Here is a 23165-nt window from a genome sequence, read left to right as displayed (position 1 = left end):
ATCTTTCCTGGAGAAGTGAACCACACCTTCATTCCTGGTGGGTCTGTGCCCTTTGTCATCCTGCTTGGATCAGGCTGTTGTAGTTTCCCATTGAGTTTAATCACAGGACACTAAGTAGCACTAAGAGACACCCTAAAAGGTCTCCTACACTCCAGACATAATCCTTCTTACATCTTGAGCCAAGCCACTACAGTTCAAGTCACCCTCAGCACCGCTGTCTTCCACGTTCCTACCAGTATGGCTCATTAAGCCACACTGAAAGCGTTCCACTGCTTCCCTAATCCAAAATTCCAAAATCCACATTCCTTCAAAGAAAAACATGATCAGCCCTATTACAGTAATACCTCAGTCACCAGTACCAACTTCTGTCTTAAGGTTTTATTGCTGTGAAAAGACACCATGACCGAGGGAACTCTTATAACAGACAACATTTAATTGAGGCTGTCTGACAGTTTTAGAGGCTTGTCATGGTGGGAAGCATGATAGCATACAGGCAGACATGACGCTGGAGAAGGAACTGAGGATCAGCTGACCAGCAGAAGGGGACTGGAGTCCACACTGGATGAAGCTTGAGCATAAGAGAACTTAAAGCCCGCCCCCACAGTGACACACTTCCTCCAACAAGGCCACACCTGCTCCAACAACTCCGCACTTGTTGGAGTGCCACTTATCATGGGGCCAAGCAGTCACACACGTGTCTAGGGAGAGCAAACCTATTCAAACCACAAGTGTTGCCCTGCATGTATGTATGTGCACAACATGCATGCCCCCTCTGGTTTGTTGTTGTTGTTGTTGTTGTTTCACACAAGTGCTCTCCTGGGAACAGCCAGACTTCTGGGGGATCACTAGCTCCTTTGGGGACTAACCTTGTTGCTCATTCACTAATCAGCTGAACCCCTCCTAGCCAGTATCTGAACGTAGCTTCCCAGAGCCACTCTTGACACACATCTCAGCACAACAAACAGCTAAGCCTAAGTGTATTTCTGGACTTTGATGCCGGTCCCGGGGAGCTGATGGTGTTCACATATTTTGGTTCATATATATTTTTGGGGAGGTGGGGTAAGACCAAAATCCATTTCTCTTAAGAACATATAAGATTTTTAAAAAGAAAATTTGCCACGTCTTGGGTCTTCTCCAGGTTTTCCCCATATGTTCTCCTCAGAAGCTTTTTCTAAAAGGCTGTGTGGGGGCTGGGAAGATGGATCATGATTAAGTGTGTTTGCTAATCTTCAGGGGCCACAAGATCAGTTCCCAGCATCCTTGTCAGGAAGCTCAAACTGCCAAAACTCCAGCTCCAGGGGATCAGAACACGTGTGAGTGTGTGTGTGTGCATGTGTTATGTGTGCATAAATAAATCCTATTTTTAAAAAATAACATGTTGTGGAAAGAATGAGAGATCGGCTGTATTTCAGACATGTTAGGCTGCAACAAGAAAAGCGTGGTCAAAGGGATCTGTGGACCAAAGACATTTTATGGTGTGACAGCCAGGCTATGATGATGCAAACAAAGGAATCCCAGTGGTTTAGTAAGGATGGGAAACTGTTTTGTTCCATACCCCTGGCCCCAGCCTCTATCTCTAGAGTTCTAGTAGAACATCCCAGCTGATGTGACAGCTCAATAGTGTAGGTTGACCAGTTATCTCAGTCTAAGACTACAGCAGTTCCTGGTTAGCAGGACTCAATGTTAGGACAGAAAATGGCCTGGGCAAAGCAGGATGAGCTGGTTTGCTTTGGGTGTCAGGACCCTTCTGTCTCCTCCCTGTCACTGAGACCCAGACTAATTCTAAATTTGTCACCAATTGAGAGAAACTTTCATCACCTCTCCCCAGACAACGTGGTGACTGACTAACTTACCAGCTTGCTGCCAGATGGGTGGCTTCTAAAGGCAGGGAAATTTCTGGGTTTGGAACTGGTTTTTTGCTCCGTAAATGTGTCCCCTGAGACTCCATCACAGCAGTAGCTGGGCCTTCTTCTCTGCAGCCCTTTCGGAAAGTTCCTCAGCCATATCTGGGCACAGAAGCACACACCTGTAGTGTCCATCCTGGGCAACAAGAAAAACTCCATTGCAAGCATATTAAATCAGATGTCATCTTGTCCCCACTTTCAATTTCAAGGATAGTATAAAACTATAAAATACATCTATGAAAAGAAATTTGTTCTTAGCAGCATACAATTGTGTCCCAGACCCATGGTGGTGCTAAAATGCTAATCAATACTGTGCCCTGGGTTGTCTAGTTTTGAAACACCTGGGGAAAACTGGTGTGTGTGTGTGTGTGTGTGTATGTATGTATGTAAATTACTCCCAGGACTTTAACCAAATTTAAGTTTTAATTAATGTATCTTTCCCAGTCTGTGAGTTTAAATGACAGCTAAGAAGAGCCTCCTCTTGGGTCATTAAAACCATTACATGAATGGTTGATTTGAGGCCTTGGAAGGGATAGGTCTTCCGGCCAGTTCTGGATTGTCTAGCACAGCACGTACCTTCAAAGCCACACTCCTGATGGTGTCTCCTTTCTGGGAGCTCCAACTGCCACTGAGGCAGTCAGGGCTTCTTGGGTTAATATCCCATGCTGCACACGTGCTCTGGGCCCTTCGGTTAACTCTTGAATCTGTGGATTGGCCTGTGTTATGAAGTGTATGAGAACATCAGCTGGAGAGATGGTCCATGGCTACAATGACACTGGCATTTTATGGGTATAGTAAGAACCTGACTAACAATTTAAACTCATGGCTTGAGGTATAATCTCCAAACCGTCTCCTCAGCTGTCGGCACCGTGATGCTTTAATACCACCATGAGCAAACAGTGGCTAATGATTTAAAAAGCTCTCAGGTTGCAAACAATGCTGGGTGGGACACACCCACTCGGACCGAATGGACTTCACTGCACGCTCAGGGATGCACCTCGGACAGGGAGATGGGCCAGTCACCATCTGTGCGGATGCACAGGCGCAATCAATTAGCACTCTTCCATTTCACGTGCTGACACACGGAAAATGGTACTTCCACAGCCCAGTAAGGTGGGTAGAGCAGGGATCCTTCAACCAGAGATGACCTTCCTCAAGCTCCTAGCACCTATTCCAAGAGCTGAGAATGCTGGGAAGAAAACTACAGCAACCCAGTTCTTCACGAGCTCACTGCCTCAGCGTTCAGCACTTTAAGTGAGCAGCTATGTTCTTCCAGACAGGCTCTAGGCAACATCTCGATGCAGTTCCATCAACCACAGCTGCGCACAACCCGGAAAAACAAAGACAAAGGCAACCTTTGCTGTATTCTTTATTCTCAGTCGGTGAGCTCCACAGGGCAGAGAGACAACAAACTAAAAGGAGCCTCTGGGGAAGCGAAAGGGGGTACCAGTAGTGGGACAGGATTTAGGTTTTACAAATGGCTAAATAGAAGATTTACAAGTATCATTTCCCCCCAAAAGCATATCCTATGGGGTAACAAAGGAAGATTTAAAAAAATTCATCACAAATAAAGTGAACGACAACTTTTGACAACGGCATCCCCTGAACCCAGTTTCAAAACCAAAGGAACAAGCAAACGAACAACCGGCTTGCACTTTAGACCACCTTGAATTGCAGACACATTTGATATGCAGACTTTCAACAAAGATAATCAGTGATTCACAGATTGGTACAAGACAGAAAACAGAGCGTGTGAAAATAGCTTTGATCTATTAGCAAAAATAGATTTATGCTGATGTTGGTATGAAAAATAAAGACATTCAAATAAATTCTGACCAAACACTGTAGCCCATATTCCTAAGATCACGAGGGCAACTTCTCGCTCTGACTGGTAGCTAGAGGGTGCGAGGACCGTCTCCAATAGCTACAGTCCCTCAGAGAGAGCTTGTGGTGTACACAGTAGGCCTACATTAAGAAGCAAAGTAACCCTCACCTCTGAGTCAAGTTTGGCTTGACGTCTTTTAAGGGTAGATTAAAACAACGCGCCATAAATCTGGCAAATACAGGGGAATGACAATGCTAGAAGGCTGTGCAAATGATTTATTGGGAGGAACTAAAAATAGGATATGAGGAAAACAGAAGCCTACATGGAGTTAACAATAAAAAAACTCAGTTTGTGTAGTTTTCCATCAGGAAGCCCCCAGAGGCACTGGAAGGCTTCAGGACTGCTCAGGCATTCTTGCTACTTAGTAGGAAACTGTATTTATGACTTAGAGTGAACCCCCATCTGGTTAATACAAGAACCCTCTTAAGTCTGATGAACTGCCATCTGCTTAGTTAGTACTGGGCTCCCCCTAGTGTCTCAAAAAGTGCACTGCAGCCATCTGTTTAGGTAGTACCTGTCTCCCCCTGGTGTCTGGGAGGTGAACTGCATATGTTTAGAACCAGGAGCATCCTAGCATCAAGATGTGAACTGCAGGAAGAAGCTATACTGAGGCTTTTATTATGATGACAGGGCCTGTGGAGAAAAGTGCACCCCTCCTTTGCTACACCTTAATGATGCCGAGAACTGAGGAGAATACATTAGGTGCAGCGTGTGGTTAGCACAAGGTCACACTACTAGGGGAACATCTATAACTTACCGTAAACTTGAACTAGGATAATTAGAACGAGAGGGGGGCTGAAACATGCACATCAAATGGTACAGCGATTGGCATTGTGTACTGGAGAAAGTCGGGTGTTCAGAAAGATTAAACTTGAACTTAATTCTCAAAACAATACCACAATTCTGTTTTCTTTAGGAAAATATCCAGGTCCTAGACATACAAACTTGGAGGAAGGGTGTGTCAGACAGGATGAGAGGAATGAAGCAGCCTCCTCCCTCCCAAAAGGAGTTTTAATATTCAAGTAACAGCTTGCACCTCCGGACCATCCACATTTTGAAAGCCCTTTATCCAGACATTGGTAGTGACTTACAGAGCTTGCACATGGTTCTGGGCCATATTTTGCTCATTCCTGTCCCTGATTCAAATAAGGTCACTACAGTAGAGACATTTGCATCAGCTGTTTGTGTGGTTCCAAACTAAAGCTTGAAGTCACCAGAATTCATATCATGGGATAAGTTAAGAATTTTCAAACAGCTGGCTGGAACTGATTCTGGGGGTACATTCTTGAGTTTGTGGGTTCTGTCATTTTCCCTTCTCCTTTGGGGCAGCCTCTAGAGCAGGCCTATTTCTCAGCCAGTATTACTAAAATCCCACATTTGTCCTTGTGGTTTGTTTCCCCGCTGACTTCCTCCCTTACATCTCCAGCCTGTGGTCAGAATGTGGATAAAGCTTGAAAAGGAAAAAACAAAACAAAACAGGAACTAAAGAACAGGCCCGCACCGCCCAGCTGCTTAGAAATGGAAATGAGATTCCTGCTGCCTTCATCTCGGTTCACCCCAGTAACACAGAATAAATGAACCAATATTTAATGAGTTGCTTAAAATGACAGTCACTTGTAGACTCCAAAGACTACTGATTTGCCTTCAGTGCCCCACGGAGAAAACTTGATGCTGTCCAGTCAGTTATCTGGTGTGACACAGGTCAACTCTGTGGAGTTGTTTCTCCCTTTCTGCCTTTCAAGTGGGTCCTGGAGACTGTGCTCAATGCCAGGCTAATGCAGTGTCTGTACCTGCTGAACAGGTCTCACTGGCCCCCGATTGTATAGAATTCACCCTATCATAACATGCAGTGTTTCATAGAACTGCTTAACAGTCGGTCTTTGGTTTTAATGTGCTCTGGGCAGAAGTCAGAGTTGTTCTGATAACACAAATTGACTGTGTACATTCTATCATTGTGATCTGAAGTCAGACCCTTCCAAGGACAACAGTTTCCCTTTGGTAGCTCCTATCTGAGACAGATGCAGAACTCAGAGTGTTACAAATAAGAGGAGAGTCGAGGAAAGAGGTAACCCCTTGTAGCTTTCTCAGAGGACGACACAGAAGAACAGCAATGTTTGTCTATAAGGCAGATGGTCCGACTGTCTATACAAGGTCAAAAGTACGGTGCTCGGTAAGAGGTAGAGAATGCCAAGGCTGCGTGGAGGAACAACATGCTGGGTTATTTAAAGCCACCAGTGACTTCTCTGAAGTTTTAGAAGGTCACACTGCTGTGGGCTGTTACTGTTTGTCTTGTACTAATGAGAGACCTTTCATCCTCAACAGGGGCCAAAAGGAGGGCTTGCAAGCCAGGGGTGGGGCAGGAAGCCAAAAGTAGTTTCTTAAGTTTTTAAGGATTCAGCTCTTACTGAGAAAAAAATTAAAATACCTGCTGCCTCCCTAGGACGCCATCGGGACCGGAATTGCTGGAGTCTTCTCTGGTGAAGGCAAGCTTCTCTAAGCAAGCTGAGGGCAGTATAGTACATAAGGCAACAGAGCTATAGGTAGAGAAGACTTCCCCTTCCAGTTGGGCGATGCCCACCCCCACATAAAAAACAGGCATCCGGTAACTTTATACAGATTCCTTAACCACAAATATGCGCAGGAAAATATTCTTGGTATCTCAGCACCAGCAGAATTGCTCTGTATGAGCAATCAAAGAGCTGTCTGAGGCAAAACGACGTCCCAGCTACCAATTAAACCTGGATAGCTGTGCTCGGGTGAGCAACTCTAGGGGTTATTATTTCTTAACGCACCTGGGAATTTTTTTTTTCTCTCCCCAGTGTGATTTTATAAGGCATACATCTGATTTTTTTTTCCCCTTACCTTTGGAAAATTAGTGTTAAATGTTTTCTTTTTGTAACCCAGACATTAACATTCAATCTTCCCTTTTTATTAAATAGTTTATATATAAAAAGAAACTCCAAGGTGTTCTACATTCATATAAACAATCATGATAACACCTGACGTTGTAAAGAGGCTTACAGAAGAAAATATATAGTTCAGTGCCTACAATGCTACACTAAGCACAGGTGCTCGTCCCAGATATGATCTTTTAAACATACAGACGGGTGTGCGGTGCTTCCGGAAGCAACTGTGGGCAAAGTACAGGAACTCCTTCTTCTTTACATTTCACCACAAGACAGGATGGTCCAGCTTGGAAAAGCCAAGGTCTTTTCTCAGTTCCAGGTAGGTCCCATTGCTCACCCAAGCATCGTCACTGGATTTCCTGTGAGGGATGAGACCAGACAGCTTCTTGTAGAGTTTGCTATCTCCTCCTCTCTCTCCCTCCTTCCCATGCTTGTCCACCCTCAACTCCAGACAACATTGTCCTTGTTGTTTGGGTATTGAGTGGTGTCTGAAGGCTGGCGGCCATTTTTGACTTCGGATATATAGTTCTTAAGCCTGGAAGCTGGGAAGGTGTGTGTGTGTGTGTGTGTGTGTGTGTGTGTGTGTGTGTGTGTGTGTGTGTGTACATCCATCCTCCTTCTGTGTGCATTACACCAAACAGGGCTGGGCTGACAGCCACCACACTGGGAACGACTAAACACTTACTACCCAGTCCACCAGGCTGATTGAAGTCAGTCTAAGTCACCATAAAGCTCAACTGGACCCTAACAGTCTGGAGAGAGAACTTTTGCTTCACAGCTCTGGGGAAAAGATTAGCTGCTGGTAGATGTAAGTTCAAAGGGCACAAAAGGATCTACTGTTTTCTGGTTAGCCCAACCTCTCGGCCTCACATCTGCTCCCGATGTGAGCTTTATTCACACATGCTACACGCAGTACTGGGCTGTGCTCTATCCCTTGGGCGGTTGACACTGAAGTCTATACTGGAGCTCATTCACACTAACGCTGTGATGTCTGTCTTTGCCGTCCCTCAGTAAGCCAGCACTCTAAGGACCCAATTCAGCATGTGCGTTTTGTGACACCAGGACCAAGTCTAGAGTCTCATGAATGCTATCCAACAAGCCACATGCCAAGTCCCAATGTAACCTGTGAAATATTGTTTTATTAGAACACAGCCCCACCCTCTTCTTTAAATATTGCCTATGGTTGCTTTCATGTTGCACAACTGGACTAATGGCTGAGGCCTTATGGCCTGCCAAGCCGGCAGCATGTGCCATCTGCTTAGTATGGGTAAGCTTGGCGACCTCAGCAATGGGGGTTCCCCATTCCTTTTCAAACAGTGGGGGATATTCCATTGTGGATACGGGTGGCAGTTCGACTTAGACAGTTGTCCTGCTGATGGGCTGTTTGTTAAGTTGCCATTAACTCCATTAGGAGTCAAGACTGTGATCTTAGTGCAATCTTAATGTTTGTGTTAAGAGGCAGGGGTTTGGTTTCATTGTCATGACTAACTTGCCCAGGCTGGACTCGACCTTGCAACCCTGCTCTCAGTCTCCTGAGTGTTAGGACTGCAGGTCTGTGTCACTGGGCCTGGCTCTCTCAGTATGTTGGAATCTAGGCCTTTGTCCTGCTGCTGAGATTAGTCTGCACAGCCTTTCAAAAGCTGCTCCTGCTGTCTATACCAATAAACAAACCCAGGGGCGTGACAAACAAGAAACCACTGGCTGTCAGACGTGAGTGGACCCTCTGGTCTGCATCTGCTACATAAGCTGCGACAAAACCCCCAAATCACACAAAGCTCTGCCAACATGGTGGGGAGAGGCAAAGGCCTCATCTGGAAGTTTCCACCAGGTCTTTTTTCAACCCCCTCTACTCTCTGGGCCTCTGTTTCTTCTCAGTTAAAATAGGGAAGAGAGAGGATAAAAAGCTACAACTGCTCACAGCCCTTTTACAATTCTAGGTGTATTTTAAACAAGAGTCTCTCAACTGTTGATTGATTGATTGATGATTGATTGATTGATGATTGATTGGCATGGTTTCACAGTGTAGACCAGGCTAGACTCAAACTCTTACCAACCTTCTTGCCTCAGCCTCCCTTGTGTTGGGATTATTTGTATGACTGCAAGCCACCCATGCCTAACTCCAGAACGTTATGTTAAGAGTGAAGAGCACTCAGACCTTCCAACTTCAAGCACAAGTGTATTGGAACTGCTGATTTGAGGCACAGGTACTTCAAATCCTACAGCAGGGCTGTCATCAACGAGCCCATCTTCCTGTGATCTTTCCATGACAGTAAGCAGCCTCAGCTGCAAATGTAACAAGATGCCCAGCACTGGGACCAGCTCTGAGCCATTCCCTCTCTCCTGCTACAAGGAGGCACTGCTGACCCACTGGGGAGGGGCAGGAGAAAAATCCTTTCAAGACAGTGATGGTCACGCAGAAGCTGTCATTTGTCCCAAAAGGCTAGTCACACTCCGCTTCCCACCCACCTCATCTCGTCCAGGCACAAACCTGAAAAACCGGGGCTGGTGCTCCACGCCGTTTTCCTCTAGGACCTTCCGCCTCTCCCTCTGCAGCTTCTCAATCCTCTGCTTCTGGACCTCAGCCTCCTCTATGTTCCCCTCCTCTAGAAGCCTGGGGATCGAGGAAAGGAATAGTCGTTGAGAAATAATAACCAGCCACTTCTGTGTACAAGACTGGATATTCAAAATCCCCTACACCCAGTCTCTTCCCACTATGATGCCGCACTGAGCCAGGAAGAGGATGAAGCTCTGGGAGCATGTGATAGCTGGAGGGTTCCAACCCCACATCCCGAGGAACCCAAGAAACCTGCGTCTGTCTTCTTCCCCCCTGGCTCTCCCACCACAGGAGCCCCACGCTCTTCGTTTCTTGGGTACCTATTTTTCAAATATAAATACACATTCTCATCCCTTCCTCCGTTTTAAGCACATAAATGGCAAAACAGCTTTGTTTTACTTAACACACCATAAGATCTGTGCACAGTAGGGCCTGGACTTCTTTCTTTTGCTTAAAGCTGTACTCAGTTTTGTGGACCTACCTTAATGATATGCTCTGCATACAGACACTAGGTTGGTCCTACTATTTTTAGTGTAATTCTTGTGTTGCTGTGAACTACTTTGGAAAACCACCATTTACACACAGGAAAGTGTATCTGTACAAGAAACTTCCAGACTTAGGGCTGTTCGACAAAAGAGCGAGTCTTTAATTAATATATTCTAAAATAACTATATAGGGAGTTTTTTATATTATCATATTTCACATTATATATTAATTTATACTATAGCATGCTGTAATCATATATGTGTGTGTGTGTGTGTGTGTGTGTGTGTGTGTGTGTGAGTGTGTGTGTGTGTGTGTGTTTGAGAGGAGCAATCTAAGAAATGGTATTTTCACCTGGTTTTTGCCCCATGTTTAAGAAATATTTGAGTTTCTTGTCTGTGAACTGTTCACTCCCCCAAGTCCATTCTCTCCCTCTGGAGTGCTGTCTTCCTGATTTCTAAACCAAATCCACACTGTGTTAGCATTCTGTCTAAGCTCCGCCCCACAGTAACCTGGCAATGGCCAGGTATGCTTGACACTATTAAAAGGAGCTGCTTGCCCCCCCCACTCTTTCTCCTCTCTTGCTTTCCTACCCCCACTCTCTCCTCATCCCCCCCCACATGTTCATGGCTGGTCTCTACTCCCCCCACCCCCCTCTCTCTCTGCCTTTCTCTGCCCCTACTACCCTCTTAACTCCCCTTCCCATGCCCTGAATAAACTCTATTTTATACTATACCATCATGTGGCTGGTCCCTCAGGGGGGAAGGGATGCCTTAGCATGGGCCCACCGAGGCACCCCGGTCTCCCATTCCTGACCACACCTCCATGGAACGTATCTCCAGTCTCTTCATCTTTTTCTAAACTCATCAGTAAGGCTGTGAGTACAGCACGCGTTTCAACGTTAAGGCTTTTTAAAACAAACTAGATCGTTCACAGCCATCTTTCCTTCCGTGTGGCCTTTCGATTTTGAGTCTCAATTACAGAAGGTTCAGGGGGAGAGTAATATGTTTTACAGAGTAGGAAACCGAGGCTGGGTAAGATGAACAGCCTTGTCATAGACCACACAGCTCATGAACAGCAAGCCCAGAACCACAAGTCAGATCCCAATGCACTAAAAGGAATTTAAATGGATGGGTCAGGAGAGCTGGGCCCCTTCGTTATTCCAAATAAACAGTAAATCCTTTATCACTACAGGCTGTGAGAGTCTTCAAAATAGCCTCCACCACTCCCTCTTTCCTGGTATTTCAATAGAAATGGGTCCCTACAGGCCACACCACACAGAGGCTCCAGTACCTCTGAGACAGTGGTTTCAAGCCCCCATGTTATCCTGTGCTCCTGATGGACAGCACCCACCCGCCTCAGACTCCGGGGAGGGTAGCCAGGAAGTTGTGAAAACCATTGTTTGTAGGTTGTTTTAAATGTCTGTGGAGAGAAAGATCTTTGAAAAAAATCCTTACCTTTGATCTGGTCTAAACCGAGTGTCGGTGGGTGGTAATAAAGACCTTGACAAAGGATCCATTTCATTTAATTCTAAAGCAAACTGTGTGAAGCCATAATACTGCTCAAAGCCTTTCGGCATGGGATCTGAAAGAGAGATAAGGCACCCAGGTCGAATTTGCAATTCATTTCCGTTAGTTTCATTCCTTCACCTTTTTCATCTCAGACCGGCTATGTTTTCTAACTCTAAACTGTTCCGTTTCTATTAAAATATTCTGACTAACGAGCAGCTACTGAGCATTTCTCTGTAGACTTTCCTGTCTGAGTTTCCTATCGCAGGGACTCTCAGTCTTTGCCTTGGTCCTGTAGTGAATTTATTCAGTGCTGTGAAGCATCTACCGTATGAACCGTATGAACCGTCACGGAATTTGTTATTCAAATACACACACCAGGGGCCCACTGAGATGCCACTCAAGACTGATGAGCTCAGAGCCTACATGGAAGAAAGAACTGACTTCTGCACATAGTTGTCCCCTGGCTTCTACATTTGTGCTGTCATGAATACCCCTTCACTCATACTTTATGTGTGCATGCACGCGCACACACACATGTGTACTTGCATACACACATGCAATGAAGTTTTAAAGACCAGACAAATAAACCCAGTAGGCCTCTTCTTAACCAGCTAGACTCCCATTGCAGAAGACCCAAGTTCATACAGCCAAACTCCTAGCACTCCCTAGTAGCTGCAACGGTGCTGAGCCCAAGGACGATCAATAGGAGTATTCTTTCCTTTCCTCCTTGCCCTTCTCTTCATCAAGTCTCAGCCCCTACAATCACACATCCGGGGGTTAGATGTTTGCCCTAACATTGATCTCAGCTAAGAATCAGGGTCAGGTATACACCAGGGAGATCCAAAGCAGAAGTTCCCTTATGGTCTTAAGACTTGCTGATCTCAATCCGCATATAAATGTCTTTCGCAAAACTGCCACAGACACACTTTTCGAAGCCTTTTGAGGCCCGCTGGCAGCTAATCACGTTCTGTGTACCTCATCCTAGGCCTGAACATGGGAACACAGCTCCGTGCTGGGCTTTCCCGCTGAGACCCCACCCACCAGAGTAAAGACCGCTTCCTTCCACATGGGCCAGAGGAGCTGGAGGCCCAAGTGGAGACAAAGTCCAGGAAGAGTGGTGGAGATCGGACAGTGATCTGTGAGAGGTTTCAGCAAATGACAGACTGTCCATGCAGACTTGTGGGTGCCTCTGAAGCTAGAAGAGCAGCTACTGGGACATCACTGCAGTTCCACAGTAACCTTTAAGATAGAGGAAGATGTGGCTGCTGCTCACTAAAAGAGACACCCTACAGTCACATCTGTATATACACAATGGAACACAAGCCCAAGTCCAGGTGAACTGAGCCTTCCCTGACGCCCACAACTGGCTGCGAATCCTGGGAAGTGCTTTGTTCTTGAGCAAAGGTGGTTGGGGGATCAGAAGCTCTTTAGTCCTTCCTTCTTGCCTGCCTGACATGTGGCCATGAGGTGACATGTTACTGAGTTGTTACAGCCATCTACACACAAGGGAAGGAACATTCACTGCATGTTTCTGCTCTGACTCCAGTGGCTGCAGAGGTAACAACATGGGACCATAATCCCTCAATTTATTACTAAATCCCCACCTCAACCCCCAACCTTTCCCTCCCTTACCCAGACTCCAGCTGCTGCAGGGAGTGTGTCCTTCTGGGATTACAAGGGAGATGGGGAGGCTTTTGGGGTTGGAGCGACTGGGGATCCTGCATGCTCTGGGAAGCCTGGGCTACCCATCTTCTAGTGATACTCTGCTCTTGCTCTCTGCTCTAGAATGACTTGCATTTTGCTGTTACTCCAACAAGGCTTGCTAGGATGCCATGTGGGAACCCCGAGAGCCCGTCAGGCCTCCCTTGGGTTGGCAGTGGCTCCTTTCTGAGGTCCTGAGACCCCAGAGCAGCCAAACTGAGATGCTGTAAGCATGTCAAGGACACAGCAGAGGGGTCAGCACCGCCCACCTCTCCCAAGCAGCTGGTACAGAGACAGGGAGCAGTGCTCACCCCTCACCGCTCCCCTGCCCCCAGGCGGCCACTCATCTGTCACTCAGCATGGGATCTGGTGGACACTCACTTGCTCTCCAGACACATGTGGAGGAGGCGGCGCCGCCACAGTAGATGCTCTCGTGCCATTTCCCAAACAGCCGGTGCACAGCCTTCCCACTGCGGTCGAACACGGTGCCTTCGATCTCGTGGGCGTTAGTGCTCCAGTATTTTGCCTAGGACGCAGATGAGAACAGTCTGGGTGGGACTCTCACTAATTGCCGGTATTGAGAAAGAAAAAGGGAAGCAAGAGAAAGATGAAAGGCAGGGCCAGTGGTGCCCTTCTGTAAGGCAGGAAGGAAGATGAGGAGTTCAAGGTCATCCTCAGCTGCAAATTGGATTAAAGGCTGGTCTTGACGAAAAGACACCATGTCTCAAGGGAAAGAAAAAAAAAGCCTTTCTGTATAAACAGTTATGGGTTGTTTATTTTGTAAACAAATTATATGTTTTTATGATCTACAAAATGATATTTTAAAACTATGTGTACACACTGTGGAATGAATAACTCTAGCTAATTAGGTATGTTTCACCTCACATTTATTTAGGTGGGAGCATTTTAAAAAGTGGTTGGCAGTTTTCAAGTCTAGAGGTACGTTGTTGTTAATGGTTCCCTTGACTTCGCAGAAGCCTATATCCTTTGATCAGTAGTTTCCCTAGGCCCCCACCCGTACCTCTGGTAACTTATACCCTACTTCTTGTTTCTAGGAGTCAATATTTTTAGTTCCAGTTACAGATGAGGTCATGTAGTATTTTCACGGGTTCGGCTTATTTCACTTAGCTCAGTATCTGCTCTGTTATTCTCTGTCTATTCTACTCTGCAAACGACAGGACTTCATTCTTGCTGGGACTGAGCAGTAACCGTTCTGATTCTGCACCTCATCAACGTGCCGAGAGCCCTTCGGCTGACCCCATTTGCTCTGGTGAACAGCATTTTGATGAACACATGAGCGCAGATGGCTCTTTGAGGCTTCGTGTCCTTTGGCTGTCTACTGTGAGTGAGACCACAGGACCCAGGGGAGCTCAGTGTTTTGAGGAGCTCCGTTCTCCCCAAAGGCTGCACTAACTCACATCCCATCAGCAGTGTGCACGGGCTCCTGATTCTTCAGTCTGTCTCATCTTTTCAGTGCCAGCTATTCAAGCAATGGAGTGATGTCTCACAGAGGCTTTAATTTCTATTTCTCGAATGATTAGATGATCCACTTGTCCAGCTGTTGGCTGTCTGCATGGCTGGCTTTTAGGGTGTCTTTTTAGGTACTTTTGTTCCCCCTTTTCTGGGAGACAGGCTCGCTGCCACTCAGCCGTGCTTCTAGCTCATTTGCCTGTGTGTGTGTGTGTGTGTGTGTGTGTGTGTGTGTGCATGTGTGTGTATGTGTGTGTGTATGTGTGTATGTGTGTATGTGTGTGTGTGCATGTGTGTGTGTATGTGTGTGTGTGCATGTGTGTGTATGTGTGTGTGTATGTGTGTGTATGTGTGTGTATGTGTGTGTGTGTGTGTGTGTGTGTGTGTGTGTGTTATAGCATGCCCATGGAAGTTAGGAGGTAGCTTTCAGGAGTCAGTCCTCTCCTATCATGTGGGTTCTAGAGGCCAAATTCTGTTCCTCAGGCCTGCAGCAAAAGCCTCTCCCTCAAGCTCAGCTCACTGCACTTTATCTAGCGTCCACTTCGAGACTGGATCTGGCCGTACAGCTTTTCCCACGCCCTCCCACTTTACTCTCCTGAGTCCCAAGGGTTGGTCTAACTGGGGTGCACGCCCACACACAGCTCTCCGTTTACCCACTGTTTTCTTGCAAGTGAGTTTTTAGTTCCATTTTGTGTTTTATACTTTAACACCTTACCAGATTACAAATAGTTCCCTTTTGCCTGTGGAAATCCAGAAGTCCCAACAGCATTCTTCAAGAAACTGCCCTTTCTCACCATGTGTTACTAGGATCCCTTTTGAAATCAATTAAGTATAAACATGTGAATTTATTTCTGGGCTTTTTAGCCTGCTCCTACAGCCTAGCTAGGTTCTAGATTTAACCAAACCAAACCAACTAAACCAAACCAAACCAAACCAAACCAGAGCAAACCAGAATACAACTTCTGCTATTAATGAAAACTGCAGTTAACTTCCTATTTGTCATTTGTAACCCAATAGTAAATGTTTGTGTGGGCAATGTACCTTCCTACTTTTGCTTCACGTAACAGGAGCACAGAACTCTGTTCTTAGGTGCTGCTGAGCAGGGAGTGCATTTGCTAGTGCTAACTGTCTAGTGCATTAGCAGCTGTCCCAGGCATGTCACTGTGACCAATACCTGGGAGCTTTCACTCGGGCAGCTTAAAATTAACTCATGATTCTTTTTACTTCAAGAAAATCGTCATTTGCAGAACAAAGAGGCTGCTTACAATTGCAGTTTGTACTCTTTCCCAATTCTAGGTCTGTTCTGACGGCAGGTCCTTGTACAAGTCCCTTTCTCAACAGAGGTCAGCAAGGCAGCCTTGCTTGTGGCTTACTTTGCCTCAGTCTCTGCTCATCCCTTCTCCCAGGACCATAGCACAAGTCAGCACTGTTTACGCAGTACCACTCAGCAGCCAGCAGAGGGAGTGCCAACTCCCTAGAGGCGATGCTTTGGAAACCTCCCAACTACTTGGCCACCCTTAAAACCCTTCATGAACAGAAGGCATTCCTCTATAAATCAAAAAACACCAGCGCTATTTCCAGGGGAAACAGAAGCCATATTTGGAAAGCGGGAAAGCTGAGTGACATTTCCAGGTCGTTTTCTGCTGGTTTAGTTTCTCCCCTTGCAAATTTTGGTAAAATGCTTATAATAAAAGAGGTGGGACACATCCGTGCCAGAGCTGTGAGAGGGAAATTAGAAAGTGACTTCTCCAGCCATGTAAAAGTGGCCGGGAAGAAAGGAGCCCGGACCTTTACTGGGAAGTATGAGCCAGAGTTTTCCATTTATGATATTTATCAACAGATCAAGTATTGATGAGTGGATGGAAAGCAAGCCAGAGGTGCCTGGCATCTGCTGCCGAATTCTTTCAACATCCAACACTCATCTCCACAAACTACAAGCATGTTTCCTATAAGGTGGGGCATGATGCTGTACACCGGTACTCTCAGGACTCTGACGGCTGATCCAGGAGGACTGTTTTGAGTGTGACTCATCCTTTCTTGGGTCCCAGAGTAGACGGTGGATAAGAAGGTGAGCATACTCCTTTGAGGTGTGGACAGCCATCCTTCCTGAATTAGAGAAACACGTTCTTGCCCTGAGTTGCCGTTGGCTTCTTTCTGAAAGAAAACACTTAGGCAAAGCTTTCAAAGTATTTTTGTACTTTGAAATTTTCTAGAGTAATTTTTGTCCCCAAAATAGTCATTGCTAGTTTTATGCCTGTCTGCAACCTCATCTGACTTAAACATTTTCATAAAAACCCCGATCGGCCTCACGCACGCACGTGCCTTGTGGATTACGGGCGGCGCAGAGGATTGGATGAAGTCACCCTCAGGATCGCGATCATTGTTACATACGAACATCTTTGACTAGGGCTTTGCTCTCAAGCAACTTCGGTACAAAGAGAGTTTTAAAAACATGAAGATTCCAGGATGGAAAGGGGTTGGGCAAAAATCAAGGACGTTGGGGAGAGACCTTGTGTATGTATGTCCTCCCCTATGCTGTCTTTCCAGCTATCTGTCAAGGTTCAGGGCCTCTGTGCTTTGAATCAAGTGTCAGTCAGGGCTGGAGGACGAACAGGACCGACCAGACTTTTACTGTTATGAAACTGGGGGTGGTCAGGAGGGTAGGGAGAGCAGAGAGACAGACAGACAGACAGACAGACAGACAGACAGACAGGAAGAGAAATAACGAGTAAGCTGACTCCAGTGCTAACAAAGACCTTGAAGAAAATTTGATCACGAGAGAGTTGGAGACAGAGCAAGGTGACGACATCAGGACCTGAGGAGAGAAGGCGGGGCGAGGGGAGGAAGTGAGGCCGAAGGGGCCAGTGTGGCCAGAGGCTGAGGAGGCAGACAGTGGTGAGAGGGTAGCAGGAGCTGGGGCTGGGAAGGAATGAGGGTGTGCATGCGTGTATCGTACATGTGAATGCACTGTGTACGCACAGGCATTTCAGGGGTGAGGGTGGCAGTGCTGACGGCGTAGAGTCTTGTGAGCCATTGAAAGGGTGCAGACTTCTGCTTGAGAAGAGAGAGGTGAGGATGTTGGGGATTAATGAGGAGTCTGCATGTTCAAACGCTAACGGTCTTTGTCCCAGATTGGTTTTTGATCAGTCAATAAAGAGCCAATGGCCAATGGCTGGGTAGAGAGAGAGAGGGGCGGAGCTTTTGGATAGTGCTGGCTAGGAACTGGAGGGAGAGGAGAATCGCTAGGTTTCCGAGGGAGACAGATCAGATTCAGAGCTACGAAAAGAAAACCACCCGAAATGTAGGTGAGAAGGAATGTGCCCCCTGGAAGGGCTGCCCAGAAGCATCTTGAGCAACAAAGACTAGGGGACACCCAGAAGGTACGGGGCAGCAAAGACAGATCATAGATTTAGAGGGTGCTGACTCAGGAGTACCGGAGGGAAATCTATGATCGCCGGGTGGAGGATTAGAACTACCCAGCCTTTGAGCTAGCCAAGGCATATTTCAAAAATATGCTTGTGTGTGTGTGTGTGTGTGTGTGTGTGTGTGTGTGTGTGTGTGAGTGTGTGTGTTTCACACACAGATCCAAAGGGTTCCTGGACAAGTTGCTGGAAATGCGCAAGCCTCCGGAAGCACACGTCACCATCTTACCGCCACAGAGAGAGAAAGCTCTGTTAAGGGAATGGCTAATCACGCCTCTTCTTGTGGCAAAGGACACAAGCGCACACAAGCACGACTGTCCCCTTACCTCATTCTTTCTTCCACAACAGTCTCATGATACAGCCCAGACTGTCCTATGGCTCACAATTCTCCAGCCTCAGCCTCTTAAATGCTGGGATTATACACACACACCACCAAGTCTACCATCCTTTTAACTGTTCTTAAAAACATGGCTCAACAATATGAAGCACGTCTACGATGTTGTACAACTGTCATTACTATCTATTTCTGGAACTCTTTCACCTCCCCAAACAGAAACTCCAACCCACGGCACAGACTTCCTATATCCTTCCCTCCTCTTGGCCCCTGATTCCTCCCACCCGATTTGTTCTCTTTCTCTATGAACTTGGCTCTTCTGGGGTTTCAAGTCATCAGAATCATATAGAAAACACGCTTTTGTGTCTGGGTCGTCCACATAGCATAATGCCTTCATGTGTCTACGTCACGGTCAGAGTGTCCCAGGCTCTGCCCTGAGGGCATAGGGTAGGGGAGGCAGACCAAGCAGAAGACAGCCTGTGCCCTGGGCACCGGGCACTCCTCAGCCCTCCAGCATCAGAGCGTGCTCCCTCAAGGTACCTTTATGAAGTTCACTTTGCAGTGGCAGGAATCGTCACTCAGGTTCTTGATGACAATCTCACCATAGTGCTCGATCCACCGCTGTCCGCTTAAGATGTTGTGGATGCAGGAGGTCACTTTGTTCCACTCAAAGTGATCTCCAAAGCTGCAAGAGAAGAGCCCATCAAAGATGGCTCCCAGCAGAGCTAGCCTCAGCTGCGGCAACCATCTTAACTTTATACAACGAGGCAGGAAACGAATCCCTCCGCTGCAGACCCCGCATCAAATAGGTCTCGAAGTGACATGGGAGCTCAGGCTTCTGAGCCAGGAGACACCTCAGCTGTCATCCTCCTGCCTCCTGAAGGCACTGGGGGGTGTCACTAGCAGCAGGTGGCCTCCTTAACCACCAGCCAGCTCCTTCCACAGAATCCCATATGAAGGGGAAGTTACTAGAAGGAAGGGTAGGGTGAAGGCCAAGCTCCCAAGCCTTACTAATTACTCACTATATCTTTTCCATAAAAAAAGGACCCAGGCATTGCTTACAGAGTTAAGTAGCAACTGTGAGGAAGTAGTAAGCGATATTCTAAGTGTTTTATGCATAACATCTCATTTTCCCACACATCCTATGGGGCAGGTGAGGGCGTTTGTGACAAGAAAAGTGTAGCAGTCTGACCCACAGTTACAGGTGAAAGCTCCCGGCAGCATGTGATCCCCAACAGTCTGGGGGAACTCTGTTGGGAATTCTGACAGAGAGGCAGGACCGCAGTGTTAAGGAAAATGACTGCCTCAGTTTAGAGAGCTGCTGTCCAAAGGAGGCATTTCCACCCCGTGAAAGAAATCAGACTTGAGCCTGCCAGGGGAGGCTGTCTGAACCCACTGCCAAGTGGAGTAAAAAAGAAAAAGCATAGTCTCCAAGCCAGGGCAATGGAGGGCATCCTGCCCCTGATGTAGATTTCTGGCCTAGAGCTGACGTTCCAAACACAGAGAAACTTACGCAGGCAGAGTCACGTGGGTTGTGCCAATTGGGACAATTTCCATGGATTTACCCCAGAATTTATTTTTCCATCTCACATCTGAAATGAAATATCAAATACCACACATTGAACAAGGCAGCAAGATAGATCGAGACCGGTCCTTCTGTAACTGTCACAGTCAAATTAGTTCTAATGGAGATCATCGTCCATGTGCTAGAAATGGCTACCGGGCACCCAAAACCAGAACCAGGAGAGCAGAGTCCTCTTGAAAGAGTCAACAACAAGAAGTGAGGTGAAAACAAGCAGGGCTCGCACAGGACAGGATATCCCAGTGTGCTGTAGCATGAGATGGATTGGGGGCAGACAGGAAGGCTGGCATGCCCACGGAAGGCCTTGAACGAGGCTCGTCAGAGGGGCCACGTAAACAGGGTTTTGTAGACTCCAAAAGAGTCCGTGGAGCATAGAGAAATCAGTGTTGGGGAAACAGTATTTAAAGGATCAAAGGTTTAAGAGAGTACACTGTGGTTGTGTCCTATAGGTCTGAGAGTATCTGACGGTTTGAGGATAAAGTCAGATGGAGGAAATGGTTGCTTCTGCAGGCCTGGCTAAAAAAACATTCAGGGAACAAGACAAAAACTTGCAAAAAAAAAAAAAAAAAAAAAAAAAAAAGTCAAAGCAATACAGAGAACAGGACACGGGCAGGAGGGGCTAAAAGCAAGGTGGTGAGGGAAGCGGCAGTTGTGAGTCAAGCCCACAGCTGTGGTTCAAACGGGAAGAAGCAAAAAGGGAGAATAGAGTAGCCAACTGACACAGGCTGAGAGAAGAAGGGACCATTTGTAAGTGATGTCAGCTGTGCTAATCTGTGGGCACTGACACCGAGGGAGAAGGGAGAATGAGAACGGGAAGAGGCCCTGACCATCCACTGCTCTGAGACGGAATGAAATATTGTACATGGTGAATTTAAAGGAAGCCCGGAGAGCGTATTTGCCAAAGAAGCTGTTCTTCGGAGTGATGAAACTATTTTAAAATGAACTGTGCTAATTTAAAAAAAATTACAAAGTTATATACCGTAAGAAGGTAAACAATATAGCGTGTGAATATTTTTCAATAAAATTGGTATGAAAACCGGAAAATGGAGAATTGGATTTGAGCAAAGATAATAACACATTGCTAAATTTGTAACATACACAATCTTACAAGGGTCAGGTTTACTTTGCTATGTTTCTTACTTTATGTAAACTGGTATATAATAATGCCAGTTGAGGGCAGACTGCAGTACCTTAAAGATACACAATATGAATCCTAAAGTACCAACTAAGGCATAAAACAAAGAGCTATAGTCATAATACAACAGAAGAGATAAAATGGACATATGAACAGTATTGAGCTAACTTAAAAGAAGACATAAAAAGAGGAAAGTGGGGAACAGATCTGGCAAATAAAAATCACACTTAAATCACCAAGATCTATAATCACAACAAATGTAAATGATCTAAACAACCCAGTCAAAAGGCAGATAAATGTGAGATGAGATGAAGATTTGAGGAACCTATACCCAGAAAACAGGTGGGATCACCCAGGAAAGAGTGAGGGGGAATGTAATATAGGACCTTCCAGGGACATTTTGAGAAGGCTCTCTTGTTAAAAACAAAACAAAACAAAAATGCAGACTTTATGAAAACCAAGAAGCAGCACTTACAGGGCCAATAAGATTTACCAGGAGGAAGCTTAGGAGCCTTATAAGAAACATTTTCAGAGGGTTTTAGTGAAAAGTAGAGAAATCTCAGGTGAAGCATCAATATCTAATATTAAGCATTGAGAGAAAATATTAAGGAAAAGAAACACTTAGCATTTACTTTTCAACTAGTAATATTGACAGCCCCCAGACAGAGTAAGTGGGTAACGGGCAGGATGGGTGGGAAGTGTTAAACAGCGTGCTCTTGTCGTTTCAAATATCATGTATGTACGCATGTAAGTGTGCATAAAGACTGCATGGGAACCAAACACAGTGCTAGTAAGGAAGATGTTTTAAAAGCTGATTAGGAGCTGCGGATGTAAGTCAGCTGGTAATTGCATATCGTGCACAAGGCCCAAAGTTCAGTCCTTGGCACTTCATAAACCAGGTTTGGTAGTGCATGCCTGAAAGCCAAGTGGTTTGGGAGGTAAAGCCAGTGATAAGAAGTTCTAAACCATCCTTTACTTTATTTTATTATTTTTTTTTTTAGAGTTTTGCATCTCCCCCATATCCAAATGTAAGTTTTAGAAACATTAATACCAATACCACCTAAGCCCAAATATAAAGAGGGGCCGAGACTATTCCCAGGAGGTGAGCTGCTTGCCTTCCTTTGTCTCACATTGTTGAGAGCAGCAAAAAACAAAGCAAGACAATAACAACCACAAAACTGAGACGAAAACCTCCAAAACCCACTCAAAACAACAAAACCAACAACCAAACAAACAAACAAACAGAAAACAAAACCAAGAGGGCAGAGAGATGGTTCAGCAGAAGGTGTTTGTCAGCAAGCCTTACAACATGAGTTCTGTCCACATGACAGAAGGTGAAAGCCCAGGCCTGAGTTTTCATTTGACCTCTGCATACACGCATGTACATACGCACACATGCACAGACACACAGACACCAAATAACCAGGGGAAAGTTCAGTAGGTAAAAGATATTCATAAGAACAAAGATGAACAGAAGTCAGGTGTCAACTGTAATTCTGGAAACAAGACTTAAATTTTTGAAAAGCAAGAAACCTGTTTGCTGCCTACCCTCTGCTAAAAAGCCGGGGACACTGTAAGTCCTGTAAATTACAATCCAAGAGGAGTTACAGGGAAAGAGAGAGAAGGAAGCTCCTGAGATCAAACAACGGGGACAGACCACTCCCTGGAGAAAACAAACCCTTTAGTGCTATGAAGGTGGGGGTCAGGCGGATCAGCACATTACCTTGCCAGAAAACAAAGTTTCCGGACTCGGCGTGGCAGGCGGAGATCGGTGGGTGGTGGCTGACCTGACAGAGACAAGGGACAAAACACAGTTTGAGTACACACTGCTGTGCCCCTGAAGCCTTTCCTTCCCCTTGAGCTGAGTGGCGGGCAAAGGCGCAGTGCTGTAGCTTGGACAAGTGTGTCCTCAAGAGGGCGCTCTTGACACAGCCAGTACCTCTACTCTGATGGGAAGGAAGCTGTGAATGGGGGCCTCTTGGAAGCAAGGTCCGACCCTCAAGTGATGAGGTCACAGGCGAGATTTGAACAGTATAAAATAAAAACAGGGACGTTCGAGGGCTGCACCATCCCCAGCCCGCCTCGTGTCTGACATGCTTTGAAAAGACCTGCAAGTGTTGTAAGTGGTGAGAGTCACTGTTTAGAAGCGCTACTTCTAAGCAACACAATGCCATGTCTCCCCAGGACTCAGGAAACTGAATCACAAAGTCCAGGTTCTTCAGTCATTGATGAGGTCAACCCAAGGTAGTTCTTAAAAAAAAAAAGTGCATGTATTTAT

General features: G+C 46.2%; 1 protein-coding gene across 2 annotated transcripts in view; it reads right to left on the bottom strand.

The window, feature by feature from the left end:
- Nucleotides 1-3335: 3335 nt before the first annotated feature.
- OSBPL3 (oxysterol binding protein like 3) overlaps nt 3336-23165 on the bottom strand; it is a 165053-nt gene continuing 145223 nt past the window's right edge. For both annotated transcript variants that reach the window (XM_080932477.1, XM_080932478.1), the window contains 7 exons: nt 22611-22674; nt 19684-19762; nt 18711-18855; nt 13326-13470; nt 11190-11316; nt 9184-9306; nt 3336-7054 (listed from right to left, as the gene is read on the bottom strand). In XM_080932477.1, the coding sequence (XP_080788603.1) occupies nt 6958-7054; nt 9184-9306; nt 11190-11316; nt 13326-13470; nt 18711-18855; nt 19684-19762; nt 22611-22674 (780 nt within the window). In that variant the 3' untranslated portion in view covers nt 3336-6957. The remainder of the gene's footprint in view (nt 7055-9183; nt 9307-11189; nt 11317-13325; nt 13471-18710; nt 18856-19683; nt 19763-22610; nt 22675-23165) is intronic.

Source organism: Micromys minutus, assembly GCF_963924665.1.
Source record: "Micromys minutus genome assembly, chromosome: 18".
NCBI classification, from domain to species: Eukaryota; Metazoa; Chordata; class Mammalia; order Rodentia; family Muridae; genus Micromys; species Micromys minutus.
Note: the sequence above shows the minus strand (reverse complement) of the source record. Positions and strands in the feature narration are given on the sequence as shown.